At 39.9% G+C, this 23,789-nt stretch overlaps 1 protein-coding gene across 1 annotated transcript; it reads right to left on the reverse strand.

Annotated features, from left to right (window-relative positions):
- Positions 1 to 379: 379 nt before the first annotated feature.
- LOC106915391 (oxysterol-binding protein-related protein 3-like) lies at positions 380 to 23,555 on the reverse strand. The gene is made up of 22 exons (XM_014982967.2): positions 23,410 to 23,555; positions 14,104 to 14,266; positions 13,201 to 13,317; positions 12,037 to 12,090; positions 11,601 to 11,714; positions 11,305 to 11,457; positions 11,124 to 11,214; positions 10,864 to 10,967; positions 9,127 to 9,213; positions 8,856 to 9,015; positions 8,581 to 8,705; positions 8,355 to 8,486; positions 7,313 to 7,400; positions 6,576 to 6,811; positions 5,093 to 5,230; positions 3,972 to 4,035; positions 3,530 to 3,608; positions 3,233 to 3,377; positions 2,220 to 2,364; positions 2,010 to 2,136; positions 1,644 to 1,766; positions 380 to 1,466 (listed from the first exon to the last, which is right to left on the reverse strand). Exons 2-22 carry the CDS (start codon positions 14,185 to 14,187, stop codon positions 1,370 to 1,372), a joined length of 2,463 nt encoding a protein of 820 aa, XP_014838453.2. The 5' UTR covers positions 14,188 to 14,266; positions 23,410 to 23,555; the 3' UTR covers positions 380 to 1,369.
- Positions 23,556 to 23,789: the final 234 nt, after the last annotated feature.

A 23,789-nucleotide genomic window follows, 5' to 3' on the forward strand; every position in this document is an offset into this window, starting at 1 on the left:
CAGTAGCAGTCAGACTTCCAATGTACTTGAAGAGGACTCTGACTGAAGACTGTTGCTGGAAAACAATCTTATGACTGCCAAGACATGCCAATAGCTCAATTTCTGGGCCACAGAGAGAATATTCCACATTAATGCAATAGATTACGCCATCAATTATCAGCAATTTCTGAAACAATCTACAAAATAGCCCTATGAAAGTGCTTCTAGAAAAGATTTTAAATAATTGGTCCTTTCCCCAAACAGCTAAACACGTGCGTCTTCTTGCGGTTTTAATAGATTTTTAACTTAAATCTTGCATCAAAAGGTTTCCACAAGATTTTCCAATATCTTCAAAGACACGCACTTCATAAAATCCAAATAAAAAACACTGGAAGACGGGTTTTCAGAAATATTGTAGTAAAAGTTAAATGTTTTAGTAGCAGCAGCCGAAAGTGGCAACATGTGTGATCTAAATAACGCCCTGGCAAATACAGGGCATGGAAGTCAGTAAATAAAACACCACAAACCCACTTCATGAGGTAAACCACAGTGAGGCATCACAACACTCAAGAGAAAGTTTGTCCCATATATACCCAGTTATTTGCAAGGTAAATATGGAAAATATAAGGAAAATTCACCCTAGAACACTTAAAAGCAGACAGAAATACATTAAAGAGTGGAGTACAATCATTTCCACCTGGAATTAAGTGAAATAAACCGCCACATGTATTATTAACAATAAATAAACAATGCTTATTTCTTCCACCCATTGTAATATTTTATTATATACTTCCAAGGGGAAGATTTGTGCTGTTTCCTTAAGTGAAAACGGCATCCACAGTCCTGCTACAGACATGAATGATGTGAACAAGGCAGCTTACTGGAAAAGGCAGTACTTTCTTTTTTTAGATATAGAAAAACTGATCCGCTTAATGCTGAGGTCAGCAGAAAGTCATTGTGTCACTAAAGTGGCACAGCAGAAGAACACAGAAGTGGGATGTGACCTCCAGTCCTCGGTCTTTCTGTCCACCCGTCATCCAGATGGCCGTCAGTCTCTGGATAAAGGTACTTTTGCATAACTGCTCCAGCACTTCTGAGTACAGCATTACAGTGAAAAGGCACTTGGAATAAACGGTGAAAAGCAGTAAAACACACACTGATCTGCACCTTTAGTCTACACACGGGCTCTGCGTATATTACAGTAGGTAGCAGAAAATGTACACAAACGAGAACAATATATACATAACAGGCTCTGTGCACACTTGGTCCTAAAGAGGAAGCAGGAGGTCCATGTGTGGGGTACTGTGACACAGAGCAGTTCATGTTAACCAGGTCGGGGTTCCTGATTGCTAAACTTCATCTGGTTTTATTATGTTTTCTGACTGGCAGGTCACCACAACACGGGGAAGTCCACCTTGCTGAAGCCGGGGTCTCTGCGCTGCTCCCAGTACGTGTTGTTGGTCACCCATGTGTCGTCCTTGGACTTCCTGCACAAACAAAACAACGCATATTTAAAATCAGAGGATGGCTTCTGATTTATTTCTTCAGTAGCTGCGTGAGGAATGGTGCCTCGCTGTGACGAATGCCAAACCAAGCAGGTCAGACTTTTTACATTAACTCATCCCTTGTTGTGCATCAGATCGAGCAGGTAGGAAGTCGCATACTTGAAAAATCGCGGCTGATGGATCATGCTGTTGTCCTGCAGCACTCTCCTCCTCTCCCTCTGGAGCTGCTCTATCCTCTGTTTCTGCTCTTCAGCTCCGTCTATGTTCCCCTCCTCCAGCAGCCTGATGGAAGCGTAAAGACAAGGAGTTGAGTGGTGAAAATGTCTACATAGAGGAGAGTCTCACTTTGATGGAGGGACGGATGGGAAACTTTAGAAAAAGGAACAACTAAAAGTCTAGAAATTAAATGATTTTTCTGTCTTTTATTCTCTTTTGACATTGTCATTTGAATCTGTTTAAACATATTGGAAGAAAAAAATGTTAAAAACAATCAACAAATAGTGATCATGTTCTGATTCTGCGTACCTCTGGTCCGGCCTGAAACGCGTGTCTGTGGGGGGCAGCAGTGGTCTTAAGGAGGAGTCCAGTTCATTCAGCTCCACTGCAAACTGGGTGAAACCGTAGTACTGCTCCTGCTCCACTGGCATGGGATCTGCATGAACAAACAGGATTTGCCATCATGTCGTTAAAAGAACCACGGCGGCTGAGATTTCCCGGCTCCCGTTTCTGACTCACTCGCTCTCCAAATACAAGTGGCAGAAGGAGGGTCTCCTTGAAACACCGATTCATGCCATTTTCCAAAAATGGTGTGCACCACTTTCCCATTTGAATCTGTAACCACGCCCTCTATCTCGTTCACTGTGGAGCTCCACGACTTGGCCTGAGGAGAAAAATATGTTTTTCTTTAGAAAGAGCAGGAGAACGATTCAAGGTTTTGCTTCACGCTAAAGTCAAACATGTATGAATAGGGTTCAAATGGCAACAGAAGCCATGCAGCCAAACTGCTGATAAATTTGTCCTTACCCATGGACAGAGGCAAAAAAAAAAAAAAATAATCCTAGTTAGCTAGCAAAAGCATGTTTGCAGCTAGTTAGCGGTAGCTTCAACTGCCTTGAGACACACAATAAAAATGTCTGCACACGACTCAAACGTTTGCCTGACAGAAAAGTTCCGTGAAAAAAACAAAATAAAAACTACACAGACTATACTAGGTATGAGAACAAAATTTAACGTATTTAAGGACAACTTACTTTCTTAATTGAATTTGAGACACTTCATGGCCTTAATTTTGAATACACAAATTTAAGACATTTTAAGGATGCGCGGACACCCGCACATCCTTTAAAAAAAAAAAAAGTCAAACTCATGCAGTCACAATCATGAAACCCAACAAATAGGAATACTTGAAATAGTTTACCATTTTTGTAATGAAACTATACAACATGCAAGAGTCACTATTTGAACTGAAACAAGTAATTGTTCAGAAATATGCTCTAATTTACTGAGATACACTTGCATAGTTTGTCTGTTGGGCAGAAAAGTTTTCTGAGCTCATCTTTTTTTTTTTCAATATTTCCATATTCCCTCCACTAGATGGCAGTGTTTGCATTGGCAGCACAACGCTCCTTACTTCAACGCAGTACTCTGATAAAACATCACAGAAGAATTTCTTCTCCACCAGATTCAGCCATTTGAAGCGAGAAACAAACACTCAGTACAGAACACATCACCATATATATTTTTTTCACCTTGACAAATGTTACTTTGCACTGGCAGACATTACTGTTCATGTTCTTGATGGCCATCTCTCCGTAGTGTTCAATCCAGCGCTGGCCGCTGATGATGTTGTGGATGCAGGACGTCACTTTGTTCCATTCGTAGTGATCCCCGAAGCTGCAGGGAAAACACGCGCGCAATTGTCCTATTATTGTTTCACAATAACATGCTTTGTTGAGCACAATTACCCAGACACTCTGATTAAACATACACACATACACACCCACAGGATTTGGAAAAAAAAAAGAAAAAAAAAGGAGAGGACCTACGCAGGTAGTGTGACATGTGTGGTTCCCATGGGAACTATTTCCATGGACTTTCCCCAGAATTTATTTTTCCATCGCACATCTAAACACAAAAACAACAGGTGAGAGGCTGTGACTGTAGAAAGAGCGTTATTCTCATTTAAATCATCAAAGCGTTAATCTGACCAATTTTTACAATTGGTTTCTGGCTCATTAATGGAAACAAACAAAGCATCTCTTTCTTTTACTGCTTTTGGATTATCGGTTTGAAATGGGCGTTACGCTTAACCTAACATGCATCTGTTATGTTTCAGGAATATCAACTAAGATCGAGGGGCCAAATGAGCTTCATTTAAATCACAAACAAGTTTTCATCCGAAACGTGAAGATGCTGAAGCATGAAACCGACAGTATGGCGGCACTGATCTGCCAGGAGGAAATGAGGTAGTTCCAAACATGCGCTCACCTTGCCAAAAGCAGAAGTTCTTTGAATCGGAGTGACATGCTGAGACAGGTGGATGATGACTCACCTGGGAATCGGAGAGAAGAAACGACAAGGCCCCTTTCTTTAAAGTTTCTTTTGTGTTTGAAAATGTATTGAATCTACAGGGTTGCAATGTGACAACTGCAACTTTTTAATCAGGTATGAACATATTAAAAACAACTGAAACACGAGGAATGGTGTTATTTTGGCAGAAATAAGCAAGGCGACAAAATGGAATCACTTGCTTTGTCTCTGAATTATTTAGAAAGGGAAAGCCGCCTGTCGGCCCTGATTTCCTAAATTTTTGTTCACTGGCGATCAACCGATACTTAAATGTGAAACTGATCTTTATCCACTTATTTTATTTAAATCTAAATAGCCACAAAGCTGCTGCATTCGGCTATTCTCTTGCTGCAATACAGGGAGATCTAAAACACAGGACACTTTATCTGTGGTTTTTGTTTTTTTCTTAGTTTGTTCTCAACTGACCTTGTGAATTTGTAAAATCAAAACACTGACTGCTGTGCACTTTAGCTTTAGTAAGAGGCTCAAAACAGACCTGTCGTCTAACCAGTTGTGCAAGTTGTGTTTGTTTTTAAAAATGTTAAAAGTGACTGACGAATGGCGCAGATTTTCTTTTTCTTCAGCGAAGGTAATATTAATAGTTTGGACAGAAATACTCTAAACTTTTCATATACATTTGAGAACACTACAAAAAGTTTGTATTGCTTCACTGGTTTTTTTCTGAACATTGAGGCTGTATTGTGACCGTACAACAACCTGACAGTGTCGGTTATAAAAAAATAAATTAAAAAAAATCTCCACTGGTCAAAATCTGAATCAGCAGACGAGGCCTTTTAAATATCAGTGATCAGTCAGAAAACTGCAATCGGTGCTTCTTCAGTGACAAAGTTTGAAATGTATCCTTCTAACACAAAACTACTAAATTAAGATACAGTACAATTTACAGATAAAACTCAAAATTTGGATTCCTTTTCTGACTCCACCGATTCAGAAGAAGTAGAGATTAAACCAAAATTCCAGTCATCCTTATTGGGAGAGAACACTTTAGTGAGTGGAATAAGAAGGCTGTGTGACAGTACCTGTTCAGCTATAAACCTGAAGCCCTTATCGGGCCGGTCACACTCGTACGTCTCTCCCAGAACGGGGTTGAAGGGCTTGCTTCCGGCTCTGTAGTAGGACGACGCGTAGGCAGATATCGCAAAAGTTGCCACATACACCTGTAGAAACAAAAGATAACATACAGCTTACTTAGATTTTCAACATTTACAAAAAAAATAAATAAATAACCAATTTACCAGCCCTATTTATTCTGACAGGTTGTGGAATGTAAACCTTTATGCCATCTGAAGTTTAAATGAGTAAATTATCAGTCGTCTGACTGCAAGTGAATGCAGCGGATAATGATCTGCAAGCTGCGTCGTGTTGCCCATTCATGATGCGTTTGACCAGTGGTGAGGAGAGAGCAGCTCTGCAATTGTAAAACCACAAAGAACGTGAGTGGGGGAAGAAAAAAAATAAAAAAAAGAGAGAGAGAGACATCCTGATGGGGTGGTGTAAAATAAATCACTGAAATATGCCAGTGTTGCTATGGCAGCATGCTTTCAACCCCAAATGGTTTTTCGTTTTTACTTTATTTACCTTTGGTTAATAATCCAGCATTCAGCCTGGGGGTTGAGGCATCGAGAGAAATATATTTTATTTGGACGATTTAAAAACCACACAATAAACACTAGAAAGAAGGTGCTTTGGTCGCCTTCTTGCTTGGTTGTTCAATCCAAATTGAACATCCCACTGTGAAACGTGGCAACAACTAGCTATAGGAAGAATTTTTTCGGCAGTGAAAATAAGACGATGGTCGATGGATGGAGCTAAAAACAGCAGTTATGGAGGTAAACGCTGCTGGACGTTACAAAAGACTTAAAACTGGGGTGAGATTCAACTTATAGTTCAGCCAAATAAACCTCGTTTAGAGCCACAAATGTCACATGACTTTATCTACGCCAGAAAATGTATTGTCATTTTTAAAGAATCTCTATTTTAGGATTTAACATAGAGATAAACATAAAAGACAATGAATATTTAATTAAAAAAAAAAAGCACAGATTCCAACGTATTGACAAAGGAAAACAACTCTAAATGCATTACTAGGACTTTTAGTGTCATTCTTTGTGGAAATTCGTTGCTAATATTTCAGGGGAAAATTGAAGGAAAAAAAACAGTTAAAAGCCAGCATTTCTTATTATATCTGTATTTAAAAAAATATTAACTGCTTCCTGTTATAAAGAGCCATTGTGGAACGTCCAAAGGCTCTGGGGCCTTTGGACGTTCCTTTCCAGAGCAGAAGATCTTTATTCTTCTGCTCTGGAAAAATAAAGACCAAAGAGCCGGACCTAAGATGGCACAGTTAAGAACCAAACATTTTCACGTATTAGAAAGACCCAGTCTGAGCAATCAAGTTCAAGTTTGGTACGTATGGCAAGAAAATAAGATAAAATTCACTTTGTGTGCCAACAACTGTGTTGGTAGAACCAATTTGTTCTCATTGTTATTTTTTTTATGTACCATGCGTTGGTAAGGGTCTTCGGTCTGGTTTGCGATGTCCAGGAGCTCGCTGTACTCCAGCTCCTCACACAGCCTCTGCAGGGTGTTGATTGGCTCGTTGAGCTGCACGGGCATGGCCACTTTGGACAGGTCTTTGCCGATGTTGTTCCTCAGGATGTTCCACAGGCTCACAGTGCTGGAGGGGCAGGGCGACGGCAGCGTGGAGCGACGGCGAGTCAAGGTCATTACGCTGCTGACTGCAGGAGGAAACGGAGATCTGAGTCAGCTGAGACATTCTCGAATCTAGATCCTAAAAAAAATCAGAAATTGGTTAAATATGTATCCAGAGAAGAAGAAGCCAAAAGGCGATTCTTAAAGCAGATGCGGTGAAATTGATGGGAAATACATGCAGAAGTGACTGAATGATCTCTGCTAACAGATGCTTTGGGATAAACTGCAACAAATCGCCACATTTAGTTTGCAAACATGTCCGGACGCTAAGATTGCTCATGTTTAACACCTTCTCTGCACCGATTTTAAACATGCAGAATTTATGTAGTGCCGACAGTCGGTAAAAAAAAAAAAAACACCAAGTTTTACACCAAGACTTAGTCAGAACCAACAGCCCGATGCTGAGCAAAAAGAAAAAAAAAACAAACAAAAAAAAAAAACATCTATTCAAGCTGTGGCGGCTTTCCATCTGTTACAGAGATTAGTCCGACTTAACACATAAGCAGGCAAACAACTTCGTCGTGTACCGGAGTTGTGTCTCGCGCTGCCTCCGTCGAAGGTATCCATGGAGACGGTGTCGCTGACATCGCTGATATAAGAGTCGTCGTCTGACACCTGGACAAAGGGAATCGATGAGGAAAGATTAAAGATGCTCCCAAATACAGGATCGACGGACAAAACCGCTGGATGTCTGTAAAGTCCTCAAGCTTTTGAGGATTTGTTTTCTGGTCGTCTCTGGTTTTATGGAAAATGCTGGAGATGTTGGTACTGCATTTAAATGAGACTATCCGCAGGATGGCTATGGAGACTGTTAATAGGATGTAAACAGTTTGGAAGCATTTATATTGAGATCCTACTCAGTTTTCTTTTCAAAATTATAGATTTTTCTTCAGATTGAAATACTTCCTGAACTTTCTGTCCGTGTTAGGAAACCCAAATATATAACAGACAGATAGAGACAAGGAAAGAAAGATAAACTGGATGGACAACTAGAGAAACAGATTGAAAAACAGATGGATGGCAGTAGACAAATGGTCGAATGGATGATAATGGGTAAACAGATGGATAACTAGATTGGCAGATGGAAGAAATGAAAGAGTATTTTGAGGCTGGAAGTTTGAGGAAAAAAATTAATTTAAAACAATTTGGAATAAGGCTGTAATGTAACAAATTGTGGAAAAAATGAAACGCTGTGAATACTTTCCTGATGCACTTTTTGCTTTACTATAGACAACACAAGAAAGACTGCAAACTATCCCTCATTCTGAATATTTTTGTACTAACAATGTGTCAATTCGATGAATCTGAAGTGTTTTCCAACTACATGTCTGTTCATGTCTTCTTAGCTTTTAAGTGTCTGAGAACAATCAATGTTTTCCTCATAAGATTGTTGTCCTGATTATTACCAACACAACTTTATGCTCAAAGAAATCTTCAAAAACCTTTAATGTCGCAGTACAGACAACATAGCCAACGTTAAATTATAGTGTGCTTTTTAATCATTTTTTCCACCCGTTTGGTTTTGAACACAAAGAAGAAAACATCAGTTGAGATGACGAGAATATTGACCTCATTCTCAGATGAAGACGAAGACAGAAGGTACTCCTGTGCATCAAAGAACTCTGAAATGGACTCTGGGATAGATACTCTGCTCTCACCGGACGCCTGGTGGACCAAGGAGTGCGGGGAACTTGTACCCTCCTGGTTTCAGGTATTATGTGAGATAAATTAGACAAAAATAATGCAAATAACCAAAATGTAACCATGCAAAAGTCGGAAGGGTTTATTCTTTTACTGGAGCATAGAGGTTCTTGAGGCCGACGACTTCAGGCGGCTGAGGCGCTTGCAGGTCGATGGTGAGCTTCAGCCGCTCCCGCTCTGCTACCAGGGAGCCGTACGCCGATTTCAGTGAAACATGAACTGGAGAGAGGCAAAAGCCAGACACAGGAAAGAGTTGTCATGGCAACTATGCTCCCATACAGAAGAAAACATACAGAAGCTCTCTCCCCCCCCCCATCTGTCTCTCTTTCTCTCTCTCTCTACTATACATGCCATGCACTTCCAACTCACTGTTGTTGGCCAGTCGGTAGAAGTCCTGCTGCAGACGTGACACTTCTGTCGGCGAGTCGGGCGACTGGGGACAGGCTTCCTGTGAGGCGGACTCTGTGGTGGGGAGGTTGGGGTTGGAGGCATGGAGACGGGGGGACTGGGTGGAAATGCAGCTTGGAACCTAGCAATCAAAGGGAGGAGCCATGATTTCCCCCTTTATTCGCTCACTGATGTCGGTGTATGACTGACTGGCAATAACATAAAAAAAAAGAGAGAGAGAGCAGAGGTGTACTTGTAGTGTGGATTTGGGTTCCTTGCTGTTTTTAGATCGCCATCTCCGGGGCCTCTTCTCCTTTTTGGGGATGTCATAAGTAGATGCCTGTGGTGCCAAAGAAGAATGACAAGTAAGATTTAATGAACTTAAAATGTTCACGGTACATTTTAGAAAAAAAAACAAAACAAAAAAACACTGGTGCCTACTCCATGTCTGTCACGGTGTTCAATCTGTATTTGATGAGAGAAAATCTTAATTTTAAAGAGAAGATTTTGATAGATTTGCAGAAGGTGGGAGCGTGTTGCAGCACTGTTACGTTAGCTCTGATTTGCTAGACGCTTAATCAGATTTTTTTTGTTTTTTTGTTGCACAATTATTGGACAATTATTGCCTCTGCTTTTGAGTATTTTTACGTCTACGTTTTTATGACCAGACAGTTGTTATAATGCGTAGCCGAGGCGGCGAGGTTTTTTTTGTTGTTGTTGTTGTTTACAACTGGGAGCAGTTGATTAGCATCTCAAAAGCTCAAGTAATGCCTGAACTTTGACCCCAAACCCACAAAGGAGTTGAAAAGGAGGCCTCATGGATGCAGAGCAGGACCAAAGAGCAGAGGGAAGAGGAGGAAGTTCAAATCCTCTCTTCTGCTCATCACAATGGGTAATGGTCATATCCCAGAGTGCCTATTCATTCGGCCACACGGAGATTTAAAGGGGAGCGGCAAAAGCAAATGAGGCGGATTAGCAGTGTTTGATGATGTCATCCAGGAATAGGGCTGAAATGACTGATTGGATTAATCATGATAAAAGAGTACACAAAAAAATATATACATTTTGCATGCGAGATAAAAAAAACAAACTTTTGTCTGTAATTATGTTATACCCACAACTCTTCAGGTTGTAGAGTTTTAGCTTCAATCAGTTCAAATCCTGTAAAAAATAAACCTATTATGCGTCTTTTGGTTTCCATTTATTAGTCAAAAAATTGTCAACAAATCAGCTCTGCACTGTAATGACGTTAAGTTAAGCAAAAAGGGTTGAGTGTTTCACATTTTGACAAATGACCATGTGTACGTTAAAGGAATTCTATGTCATTGCATTTTATGCAATAAGATGATTTTAAAAATGAATTTAATTGTTTTATTTGCATTTTCAAGTATTGTTAATATTGTACAAGAGAGCTGAAATGCTTAAACAAAAAAATAAAATCAGCAGAATGTGCCAAAATCATTCATCCAATTAATCGTCATAATAATTGACAGAATTTATATCGATTGCTAAAATAATCATTAGTTTCAGCACTATCCAGGACATGTTACTATGAAATATTGTCTCTGTTGCCTGGAAATTGAGTCGGAAAGGTAATAATATTTAATATTATAAAATATTTTTGAACTGAATTGAATAACTTCACGTATGAAACAAAAAGACTTCAAGGGCAGTGATGTGTGATGATTTTCAGTCGGCAACAAGGCCAATAAATTCACTAAAATAGCTTTCATATTCAGAAATATCAATATCCATAGAACAACTTCCTGTTGCGATTCCCTTCCTGGGTGTCCAAATACACGCAACGTGCACAAGCCAAGTTTTGCGCTGGCAGATCAAACACGGTGATAGTGATGCACAGCGTCCTGAATGTGCCGACGATCGCAAAGGCGAGCGCCGTTTCGGGGACTGCCAACACTTTAACACGCCGCTGACGGCATTTCTCCGCCCAGGCTTAAAGCGAACGTAATCCCCGTGCGGCTGCGCTCACTTGTAGTGCGGTGATGGCTGGAGCCGAGTACGTGCGGTGGATGACCTCCATGCTCTTCAGCAGCTGGTTGAGCTCCAGCAGATAAGACTCGCATTCTTCCAGCTCTGAGCGAACAGCAGATTATTATTAGATCAAAGTGAAGGTGTGTGCAGACACAGTGCTGAGGAGTAAAGACTGTGCTAACAGAAAAAAAAAGAACAAGATGAAAATGCAGTGATTGTTACTTTGTAAAGACAAGAAGAGAAGGAAACAAACTGCACCTTTGGAGCACTTGCTCATCTCCTCTGACGAGTGGAGCCAGGAGCTGACCTTAGACTGGTGGAACGACGCCTGCTTAGTAAGAGTCGCTCTCTGTTGAAAGACACAAAGAGAGATGAAAAAAATGTGATGTAATCTCAAAAAAAAAAAAAAAAAAAAAAAAAAAGCCCTGAGACAACTTACTTTTCTAAGTGAGTCATTAAGCGAAGGTGAGCTTGCGGCATGGGGGTGGAAGAGGTAGGTCTCGTGGGGATACAACGTAATTTCGTTCTGCCGAAACATACGATGGTGACGCAGCTTTGACACCCACTCATCAAACAGCTCCGGAGCCTTCACCTGCGTGCCGCAAGATCGAGTTAGGAAGCGGAATAAAGCGTCTGAGAATGTTTTTTTTTTTTGTATGAAACAGGCACACAGGAAATGAAAAAAAAAAAAACACCCGGAGGCGATGAGCCACGACTCTGTGTTTCTAGAGTTACCTTTAGGTGATAAATGTTGTCCTCGGTGTCCAGGTCGACGCACATGGCTTTCTTCTTGATGGACATAACTGAGAGGCCGACATCTATCAGCCCGTGGACCTTACCCTTCTGCAGCTGTGGTAAAAATAATAATAGCAGTGAAGTTGGTTTCTATTGTCTTGTTGTTTTTTTTTATTTTTTTTATTGTCACATTAAACCACAAACTTCAATGTTTTATTACACAGCAGATTCAAATTATGAAGCAGAGTAACAATGATGGTTTCAGATTGTTTTTCACAAGTGAAAATCTTTTTGTACACAATCCTCTGGTGTCAGTGATTTGTTAACCAACTTTTGCAGCGTGTTTGTGGTTGTAATATGACAAGAATAAAAAAATATATATATACACAGCAAAGAACTGATGACAGACAGATGGCGCTGTTGAGGTTACACCTACATCAACTGGTCGCTTTGCATATTTCAAGATGCCTCTCTCCAAGACGAAGTATCTCTAAAGGAGAAAAGCGGAAAAAAAAAACATGTAGCATTAAATCTAAATAGTGACAATGTTCTTACAGCTGCTCTTTACAATTAAATTAAAAGCACATGCTTTCCCGTATAACCTTGACATTTAAATTTTATGACTGCAGCAGTTAAACAGGTGACCAGCAGCAAAGAGAATGATCACAACTGATATAATCATAGTTTACGAGGACATTTTAACTTTATAATACTGGATGTGTGCTGACACGGCACTCCAGGAGAACTTAGGGAATGAGTACAATCGTGGTGCTGCAAGGCAGACCTTTACAGATAAGCCTGAGCAGAAAAAGCAGAACGTTATTTGAGTCAGGTTGGCATTGTGGCTGTTTGGGATAAAGGAATGAAAAGGCTGAGAAAAAAAGGAAAGGTAATAGTGCATGAAATGAGGACCTAGCTGGAGATTTAAGAGCTATAGTCAAAGATTAAGATGTGAATGAAAGGATCTATTACGTAAAATTGAAACCACACACGCCATGAAAACACACATAACCTTTTCCCCTCTGGATATCTTTTCTTGCAATAATTTTGCTCCATTCTTCTGGCTAGAACTGGTGTAACTGGGAAAGGTTTGCTTACACATACACACTTTTTCAGCTCTGGTTTGAATATTTGTGGGAGTAACTGGATATGTTTGGAAAAAAATAAAAAAATGTCACCTTCAGGTATCTGGAGTTAAACCAGACATGTGGAGGTCCACCAACATTTGACGGTGTTGTGTGCGAATGAATGTTTTAAATGGAAGGATGTAACATGTATTATTATATGTTTTTATAATAACAATAAAGATTATTATTGTAATTACTGTTATTATTATATTGAGATGTCCGTCATTTTCCATGACATCACAGAAGGAAGCAGTGTGTTTGAGGTGTGCCTCCAATTGGATCATAGTCTGGGCTTTCTAAAATTATTTAAAGACACAGTAATTTTTGTGAACGTAAAATTTTGAAAGTAATAAAAGAAATTTCAAAAAATAAATAAATAAATTACAACGAGCGCATAAACAAATAAAAGAAAAAAGCTCTACAAAACATTTTAAAGTTTTGCAGAGCTTTAAAACGACAGGTGAGTTGCTCACCTTATGCCATCCCTTCATGGGCCACTTCCTCCTCTTGAGCAGGAAGCCCTCCTGTCTGTCAGGCTCCTGGATGCTGGCAGGAGCCCCCCTGAGTCCCTCCACGATCTCCCAGCTATCCTGAAGGAAAACACAGGAGACATGCCGAGACTCAGACAGGCAAGCCACATTCCTTCCCTTCAGATAACAGATGTTGTGTACACAACTGCGCATATCAGCGTAATCACATGTAAACGTCTGATTTCAACTAGAGCAGAGGCGCTGTTCGGATCCTGGAACATCGGGAGCTTACAGGAGTAGTTTCATTTTAATACGATAGTATACTTTTGAAGTAATTTGACAGCAATAATACAGAATAATATGATGCAGAAGTTCTCGGCGTACACACTGGGCTTTTTACGGTACTGTGAAGCAAACAAGAAATGCAGACATTTAATTTATTTGATCTTCAATGATTATTTTGTCCTTTTAGGGTTTATTAAATAGCAATTTTTGGTTTTTTAGTCTTCACTCAGTTCCCTGACTGAGGCAAAAAAACCTGTTAACCACATGAGCAATGAGCCGAGACACCTTCACAACAATCGTCCGCCGCATGTTCGCATAATTGTGCTGCTGTGGTGAGAGTCGATAGTGACAGTTTTTGTGCGTTGGACGTATTGTGTTAGGAACAGAAACAATCCTAAGACATTTTCAACAAACCTTTAATGGAATTTATTTAAAAAAGCTGATGTCTAAAGTGTGAAATGATTGCAAAATTTGCTACAAGAGCATGAATTGTTACTTCCTTCATAATCTGTGAGCAGGTTTTCATTGTTTTTAAATCCACGCAGCCTGTTTTGCAGGCTCAGTGACATAAGAGGACATTGACACAGCCAAATTGAGCATGCGAGCGTCACGCCTACATACCTGGTTGTTGCCATGCTTGGACGAGCCGCTGCTGTCGCTGTGTGTGGGCGACGGTGTTGTCATCTTCTCGCGACTTGACGTCATGCTTCTGTGGAAACCGCGATCACAGGAAAGCCTCCAGGAGCATCCCTCTGACCTTTGGAGGCCTCGCCGACAGTCAGCACTGCAGAGAAAGGTCACGCGACAAAGGTCAAACTTACTCAAAACAGAACCGCGGCTGCGAGAAGAACCTGAAATACAGCTTTTAGCAGCGGAATCGTTTACTCACCGTCTTTCTGACTAATTTTTGAAATCCCCAGAGGTCCAAAGCGCATGATCTTTGAGGAAGCTCAACAGCCGTCTTTCCAGACAAGTGGAAAGACGGTTATTGAGCTAAATGTGCATTTGGATGTGCTTTGACTTATCCCCTGCTCTTACTGGACTGTTTGTATAAATGTGGACTGGGAACATAAGTAACAAATGCTTACAAGTCAATATTTATTGCCATGGCAGAGCCATAGAAGAGCAGCCATCAAAGGACAGCCTTTGATCACCGTTTCTCTGTGATGATGGTAGTACGTTGGCAACAGATATATAGAATCTACATAATGAAACTACATAATGAATGAAAACAGCATCACACAAATTGAAAACAAAAGGGTCATTTTATTTTAGCATATTAGTTTAGTCATTTTATTTTGTAATTTTTTTTGTGGTAGTTTTTTGTTTTGAAAAAACGAAATCTTACATTTTTATTTTAAGTCTTTGTATTAGAACTGTTACTTTAGTATGATTACTCAAGCTTACGATATTGTGAGTTGCGCATAGAAGCCCTTGCATGATCTTAAACCCTGCCTTTCATTATCACCATTCTATAAAAATTTCTTCATTATATATTAGATTTTCTTGAAATATGTTGCTGATTTATCAAAAACTAAAATTATCCCCACACCATGATACTCTCTTCACCACCCTTGACAATGTGAATGGTACTGCTTGTTTTGGTACAGACATAGGTTGTTGGTGATATGTGACCATCTGGTCAGATGTTTAGCTTATTATTAATTAAGATATTCAAGTGTCCTTTAGGCACTTTTTTCCCACTAGGTGGTCATATGAGTTTTACTAAGAAGCAAACAAGGTTTTCTGTCTGGCTTTCTGACCTATTATAAGATTAACTTTACAATCACCACACAGGGGAAAAAAATAACTAACACCTTAGGTTGTTAAGGCATCCTGTTTATGAATTGCTAAGTCATTGCAGTAAAATGGAATGCTTAATAAACCTAGAGGGGACAACAGTCAAAACTAAGAAGCAGAATATTTATGTAAATGTGACATTCTGCTATTCATTACATAATTGACCAGGATGAACAGAAAATATTAAAAACACATTGTGATGCAACACAAATTCCTCTCCTTTCCACACAACAGCCTGACCTAAGAATGTTTTGCCTCTATGGAGGTTTGGAAGCCTTCTGCTGGTGGACACTTCTGAAGGAATGTGTTTCCAAGAAAGGTGGCTGGGCCACATGAAAAGGAGGACATCCCTGGCTGGTGGGAAGGCCTCCAGGCATTGCGTGTGCTAGCATGCCTGGACATCAACATAAACACCTGGATTCAAATTAGAGTTGCATCCTCTGTCCTCTGTAAGTCCCCTGTTTGGTTCGAATGAATACGTGTGTGTTCGTGTGTGTGTTTGCGGATTCTGAAGTTCCCCCAAGCCCTCACTTGCAGCCTGCACCGAGCTCAGGACGTGAGTCATCGACAGGAAAGAATCCGTGCTTCGCTACCTCCAACACAACCACAACGCCAGGGTGGTTACAGTCAACACTCGACTAAAAGCAGACTGGAGCACACAGGCGGCCCGTTGGCCTCACAGCTTTGGAGCACAGGCAACATATTTGCGTGCGTTTCAGATGACAATCTTGGGTATGTTGATTTAGCCAGTCGAGCTGTTCACACTGCATTTTTCAGGTTGTGACTTGCTAGGTGTTTTCAGCTCCGCTTGAAGTTTTCTTGGAATAATCAAGTCAGGAATCTACTAACACACACCCTCAACACACACAGCTCTTGCTTCATCTATGGAAAGTTTACAGTATGTGATCTGGAAATGCTAAAACTAGGGTCTCTCTTGCAATGTGACGTCATACGCTGGGGTCTCAAGAGAGTACTAGTACAAAAGGTTAGTCAGTATTTTCTTTATATCAAAAAACATGTTTTAAGGAATATAGAAACCGTGAACCTGAGGGAAGAGTCATTCTTCAATTTCTCTCTCTGGAAGATGAAACCTGTTGCAGATAAGCCAGAAATTGAGCCAAAACAATAAATAAACGAGAGGGACTACTAAAGGCTCGAAATTGGCTTTCACTGACATGGTCGCATAACAAAAATGATCTCTTTTTACTTGCAGGGAGGCGTCGTCCTCCCATTCCCAACACCAGGTCCTTGTTGAATTATTCTGACAGAGCTCTGTCCGATGTGTTGTGTGATCAGAAGTTTGTGACAGTGTTCTCTGCAGAAATGTGCTCATACAGCAATATATGTTCAATTAGTTTGTTTCCTCTATCCAGTTTTTGCATGAATACTTTTGAGGAGCGCTTATCAGATGCCTTGAGAAGTTATGTGTATTTGTATGACTCTTCACAAAATATCTACAATTCCTATCATCCCATTCCTATTTTTGTAGCGTCAAAGAGGAATCAAATTTCTTGAAATAGTTTCCGAATAACAAAGTGTCCAGAAACATGAATAGAAATCATTTTTAAAATTGTTTTATGAAGAACTACAGTTATCAAACTATGATTTGTGTAAAACACCTGTAAAAACTTGCCCATAATAAGAACTACTAATAACAGTACCGTTGCAGTCTCTACGGCCTTGTATTCAGTCTTGTAGAAGTGAAAAGTTGCATCTAGTATTTGTCAGGAAGGTGACAGTCATTATGATTGGAGGAGAGATGACTGTCAAACACCCAAATGTGGTCCCTTCAAAAATAAGGGAGAATTTGAGCTGTGACAGATGTGTTAAAGACACTGACAGAACTGGAGACAACCTGTGTGGCAGATCTGGGCCGTTCACTTGTTTATACCATATGCAAATATGAGGTTATAAGCTTGTTTTAGAATATGTAAAGGAAGTGTCTGTCATTTTGTCAGCCCTTGCTGCAAAACCTTTTAGGAAAAAATTGCATCTGCACAAAGGCTCATCCCTTGAGTTAGAAGAATTTTGAAATGCTTTTGTCTGTGCTACTTGTCTTAACCACCGATTAATTTTGCTGAGAATGGTCCGGCATAAGTAGAGGAAAAAAAAGTAGCTGGAGGCAAACAAAATTCTTACCTTCAAAAACACCTTGCCTCGAGACGTTATTACACCTTGTGATAAATTTAATAACTGAGAACAAGCCAGTCTTTATCAAAAGTAAAATACAAGAAAATGACATGCTGGGAGCAAGTTGTAGTGGTACCAGAAACGTCTCTTAAAAGTCAACAAGATAAAGTCCACCAAAGCCAGCCCAACAGACACAGTACTGGTGATAAACTCCTGCCAAGGCTCAATGGACTTTTTAAACTTTGCAATTTGACTAAAAAAAGACCAGGTGCAAGTAATAATACAAGCAGAATAACGTTAACAGCAAAGAAAACATAATGAGCATCTACTGTTAAGCGTCGCTTCTCAGAATTACCAGAATGTGAGAACTAGTGGCCACATTTCAACTCTTCTAAACACTGCTGCTTAAAACGATTCATCAACTTATTTCTTATCCACACTTCAACACCTGCGACCCATTTACTGAAGCTCGGTAACCACATTTGCAACAACATTTCTTTAAAGCCCCTCAACCGTGTTTTTTTTTGTGTGGTGACAGTCAAGGGGTTCAAGCAAAACCTCAGAAATCACCACAGTGCATCAGTGCAAGGCTTGGGTTTCAACTCTCACTACCTCATGGCACATCCACTCCTTGCTGGGATGTAATAAATCTGCTGTGTAAAAGAAGTACTCGGGACTCTGAGCCACGTAGATAAACTGTGAATGAAGCTGGGCCACGATTCCCCAAACATCCCACTGTGTAACTGTGTGGCCTACTTACAGCACATCCTCTGGGCACTTACCGCAGGCCTGTTTATCACAGTCTTCTGCGGTGTAAGCATAGAAAAGGTTGGGATTCTTCCCCCCCCCCCGTCTGTCTTGCATAATGCGAGTCAATCATTAACAGCACAACACCTTGTAAATTCCTTGTTATGCTAAAATAGTATGGCAGCGTGTGGTGGTAGACCAACAAATGGAAGTTGTTGAAATGGAATTAAAAACAAGAGATGATTTAATGTTTTTTTTACACTTTTGATTCTGAAAATCCGCTGTGCATTTGTATTTCCCGCCAGTCGATAGTTTGTACACCAACTACAACTGAAAATCTTTAAGGTATGTGTCTGCAACCACTGTTGCGAATAGAAAAAGTGAAATTCCTGCCCATCTTCTTTGTAACAGGTCAGTGAGATTAGATAAGGAGCATCTGAGTACAGTGACTTCCAGTTCTGGATCTTCATTCTCTCAAAGTCTGGACTTAATGCCTGGACTTTGACTGGGTAAGTTAGGATCAGCCTCTTGGCTACCTCTTTAATTAATACCCCATTGGCCAGTCTGTCAGGTCACTTGATAGGTTTCCAATTGTGCCACTGCATTTCTATTTTATTTTCCTTCATAAGAGATAAAATAGTGCTTTATAGAGACATTGCCTTATATCTTAACTCTTATGTTTCTGTGGTCTTCGTGAGGCTGTTTGTTCAACCATGTGAGAATTTTGCACAAGTGTATTTTTACTGAGATTAAGTACATTACACAGACATTCTTAATTGGTTGCACTAGACTTTATTTTGTTGTATCAGAAAAAAAGGGGTCTTAATACAAATGCAAGCCATATTTCTTATCTGTAGAGAATGTTGAATCCCAAAATTCTGCCCTACTTCTGTCAGTCTGTCGGGTAAAATCCCAGGTACAGTACATACATGTACTGCAAGGAACTGCAAAACTTTAACTATTTGGTCTGTCGAACAGCATTTATTAAAGAAAGTCCTAGTAGGCCAGGCAAAAAAAAAAAAAAGTGAGGACACTCTGAGATTAGGTGAAGATTACATTTTCTTTCTGTGCATGACAATGTCCTACAGTCTATAAGGAGTCATGACATCATCACAAGACAGCCCACTTGTGTTCAGGATTGTTGGACCAAGCTCCTCTGTGCAAGAAACTCTTACAATATCCAGGAACTGGAGGAATACTGCAAACGAAGAAAGTCTTTGTCCTTTTCTGGGTTGAAGGTGACACCAGGCAACACACATCCTGCCTATTTATAGAAAAACCCTGCGATCTCCATACAGCCAAGCTGAGCCTCATTGTTCCTGACTTTCAGGCTGACACCTGAGGGATAGTCGGGACTGGAAACTCTAATCCTGCCATAAGAAAAAAAAAAACTTTAAAAGATACACACACTAACGCAGACGGAGCAGCAACTTTCTCCTACGCATTCCTAAACCTTGAGGGCCGTCGACCCGACAAATATCCTCCACCTTGTTGTTACTACCACACAGCGAGAGCAACAGAAGAAAAAAAAAAAGCTTCTCTCACAGATTACAGAATTATCAGGTTACAGCTGAGGATGATCCTCTGATGATCAGAGAGCAGCATTTAGATGCTTTTAATAGACTAACATCAGGCAATATCTACTATTTTTAGATCTAAATTTTAGAAAAAGGCAGCACATGGCATTTCAAATGGTTGATGGTGACAGCACTTGTCTGACCTTTGACATCAGGTTTGACAGGACGCATGATATAACAGACCGGTTTGAAGCTATTTTAAAGTATTTCTGTCTGAAAATAGAGCCTATTGTGAGAAATACCAGTGCAGTGATCAAAAACAGATGCACAGCCACTCCAATATGCCAAACAGCATCATGCCCTCAGATCTAAGAGCAGATTTTCCAGCAGAGCTGCATCACAAAAGACGTCTTTCGGCCTCCTTCCTGCTGAGACAAGAGACACTTTGTGTTGCTGCTCAATCACAAGTTGCTATGGAGACGACAAAACAAAGCAATATTATATCCAGCTTGATGTTTGTGAAAAAAAATAATAATTGGAGTTAAGGAGGGGTTATTTATAGAAGATGAACTATGATTTATATGGAGTCGCTGTGGTGACCAGTGGTTTGAGTGGAAGAGGAACGGCGTCCTCCAACCTCTACACCAGCAGAGGATGGCTTTCATCAGAGCTAGTGCTTGAGGAATTAGTCGAGTAGGAGTGCTCGGTGTTTACCAGCTTTGCGGTGGGTGTTGTGCAAAGGAGAAAGTGACACAGAGATAACTCAGCGAATCACAATAGCCACGCTGGATGCTGACGCCCAGGAATGCTGGACTGAACGGTGATCAGCTGACTGGCATACTTGGACGCGCTTATTGTGGAGGAACTGTCCTTTATTGTGAGATGGATGAACTTTGTATTTACAAGAAACACACCTGAGAGCCTTTGGCTCTGCCTATGGCCACGCTGTTACTCCTGTGACACCACTGATAATAATAATATTAATAAATAATAAATTACGATGACGGATCACGCGAGATGATGTTTCCGCTTAAGTCCGGTTTCCGTTCAAAGCCGCTGGGGTCAAACTTGCCGTATAAATAAAGTTCAGCTGAGTCACACAGAGCTTTGTGGTGCTTAAATGATCAAACATATTACTCACTGAGCCATTAACTCCAAGGCAACGTAGGCCCAGTTACGGTTCATCTCTTTAAACAGCTACAGTGTTTTTCCTACAACTCTTTCTGAATTTCCTCCTTCTTGCTTTACACTCACACCACTGAGTGCAAGTCATGCATAAACTTTAAACAAAAAAGTAGGAAGAAATATAGAAACCTGTCAAGCTAAAAGAAGCCATTCTGTTCAGCAGATGGCAGATGGTCTGATTTATTACCCAGCTTGTTATACATTTGATGTAACTCTATTAAAACCAAAACAAAGAAAACTTTCTGAGCAATAGGCACATTAGTTTATTCTATAGTTCTGCTTAAGTGCAATAAGAAAATGTTGACTGATAAATATCACCTTACTAAAATAATGGTCTAATTTTTTTTTTTTTTTTGACAAAAGTGATTTTTTTTTTAAATCATCTTTTGAATAAAATATGATATAGGCTATTATTTTAGGATGGTGACAATATAATAGCAGAAATAAAACAGCTATAATGAGTGTGTAGCTGCAGTTTTTTTCTGGTTTACTTTTCAAATTAACAGTATTTTTAATTAAGGTCAATCTAGATGTGGGCATTTATCATATCGCTCATCGTTGATCACAACACATTTATTATTACTGTAAGATATATTGTGGAGACGATAAATTCCAATTCATTGTGTTTAACTTCCCCAAAATTGTCTGTCGTTTTGGAATTGTTAGTTTTACTATTTTCTCCACTGCTTGTTCAAAATATTCAAAAATATGATTAAATGCAGTTACAGTAAGTGCCTTTTGACACAAATCACACATCTCTGTGTGGCTGGTGTCCTAAAGAAGCGCATTAGAGAGAGGTATGTTTTTCAAGAGTAGTATTTGTGTTTATGGAACTATGATTTCTCTGAGTCATGCAGCAACAGCCACACAGTTAGATAAAAAAAAAAAAGTGGTTACTTTTTATGTAACTTTTTATTGTTGTCAGAAAAGTATCACAAAATATTGTGATAAAAATTTCCATATTGCCCACCCTTAGGTCAATCCCTACAGTGGACATGCTGGTCACTCAATGGCAATAAACTCAATGTCTTTTTTTTATTTAAGGACAAGAAAAACCAAAGCTTGACGTGCGAAGCCTAAAGATCATGAAGGCGTCTTAACTTTTCTATTTTTAAGATGTCGGGAAAACAAAGATCCGCACGGACAGCAAGGTCAGCTTTCGAGAACAGCAGTGTGAAAGGTGGGTATTTCCAGTATGTGACTAAAAATGAAATGAGAGGAAGAGCAAAAAGGTGTAAAAAGCTATTTAAAAGGAAGCCGTGTTTCTACAGAAGCAGACTGGCTGTTAATTTTGGTATCAACTTATATAGAGCGGTTGAAGGTACTCTTGAATTGAGTACAACAGCAACACTGCCAAACTTTAGGAAATCTCACCAATAAGCTAAGGGTGTACAATCTCCTTGGAAGGCAAGCAGTAACCACTGTTTACTGATGAAAAAGCAATCTTACAATGTCTCCTGTATAATTATTTTTGTTTGCTTGAAATAACTGTTTCACAATAACTCCCCCCCCCCTCTCTCTCTCTCTCTCTCACACACACCATGTGACATCACCTCAGCTCCTGCAACAAATGATTAACAAACTGCTCGTGGCAGGAAGTGCACATTTTCAATGCTGTTATTTTGAAAAATCAAAAACATCTCAACTCTGAATCAAAGCTTTACAAACACTGGAGACGTAAAAAAGAAAAAAAAAGATTTAAAAAAACACTGTTGCTTTTCAAAAGATAACGAATAACTGTTTACTGAAATGAATCATAACAATATAATATAGCAGTATTATCAGATGAAGATCACTTTACTGTTTGTTTCTGCTTTTTCTGATGTTGTTTGTAATAAAGTCAAACAGCCTTAAATGGAAATATTGGTATATTGACCTGACAGTGATACCATCACTTCTCATGCATTAAGAAATCTTATCTGGTCTAGGAGTTAATAACAGTTAATCAGAATAACACACTTTCGCTTTACCCACACACAAACACACACAAGGGAAGAGTACTATACGCACCACTAATTTACAAGTCTGATTAAACAGACCACGCTAACAAGATCAAACGGAGGCATGCAACATAAAACATGCTGAAAATCCCTGGCTGGTTTTACTGATGATGATGTCAGAAAGGCAGTCGAGGCGGACTGGTTTAATGAAATATTCATTAATGGGGCGAAACTCCACAGGGAGAAACCACAGGTGGCCACGCACAAGACAGCTTCTGTTGCCCAACAGCAGCCAGCACAGCAAAACCAAACTTGTTAACAAAATGTCTAATATATTCCCCGGAAGATTACACAGCCTCATTAGGTCCCGCTATTAAAATCCCTAAACGGACTCTGCAACAGACTGGCTGTATTAGGTTCCCAGATATCAAGAGGGGTCTATTAATAATTCTATCGAAAGCGATATTTCACTTGAGACAGACTGAGCACAGTCAGCGCTGACAAGTCTGTCGCTTCATTCAAACGGAAGCAGCCAAAAAAAACAAACAAAAAAACAGCTAAAGACAAACGCCCATTTCGCACAAGTTTCAGTAAATAAAGAAACTTACGATAGGTAGGCGAAAGCTACAGCATCGTGTCCCCCTTCACCAAGCGGTACAGTACCGGGTTTTGGACTGGACGGCTCCTCGTTCCACAGCAGCGGCGAGTTGAACGGTGTTAATGGGGGAGGAGCCTGATGAGTAGCAGGTTAGAGTGACGTGCTTCTGATCCAATCAAAATTGAGAATGAGTGGAGGGTTTGGGAACAGAAAAATAGAGCGGGCACGTTCTTCTAACTGACCGGAATTGTGACGTAGAAGCTAGAATGAGAGGCACTGAAAATCAAACGAGGTGAAAATTAAAAAGGCAGACATTTAATGCAACTTCCTCCTATTACTTTGTAAGAAATTAATCACATGATTTATTCTAGTCAAAAAAAAAATTCGTAC

The sequence above is a fragment of the Poecilia mexicana genome, unplaced genomic scaffold (genome assembly GCF_051168715.1).
Source record: "Poecilia mexicana isolate PSO_F unplaced genomic scaffold, ASM5116871v1 scaffold_11, whole genome shotgun sequence".
NCBI classification, from domain to species: Eukaryota; Metazoa; Chordata; class Actinopteri; order Cyprinodontiformes; family Poeciliidae; genus Poecilia; species Poecilia mexicana.

Coding starts and splice junctions, on each gene's coding strand:
- LOC106915391 (XM_014982967.2), bottom strand. CDS start 14,187: ATGACGTCAAGTCGCGAGAAGATGACAACACCGTCGCCCACACACAGC. Junction 11,458..11,600: donor ACAACATTTATCACCTAAAG/GTAACTCTAGAA, acceptor TGCGGCACGCAG/GTGAAGGCTCCGGAGCTGTT. Junction 9,016..9,126: donor AACCCAAATCCACACTACAA/GTACACCTCTGC, acceptor TTTGATTGCTAG/GTTCCAAGCTGCATTTCCAC.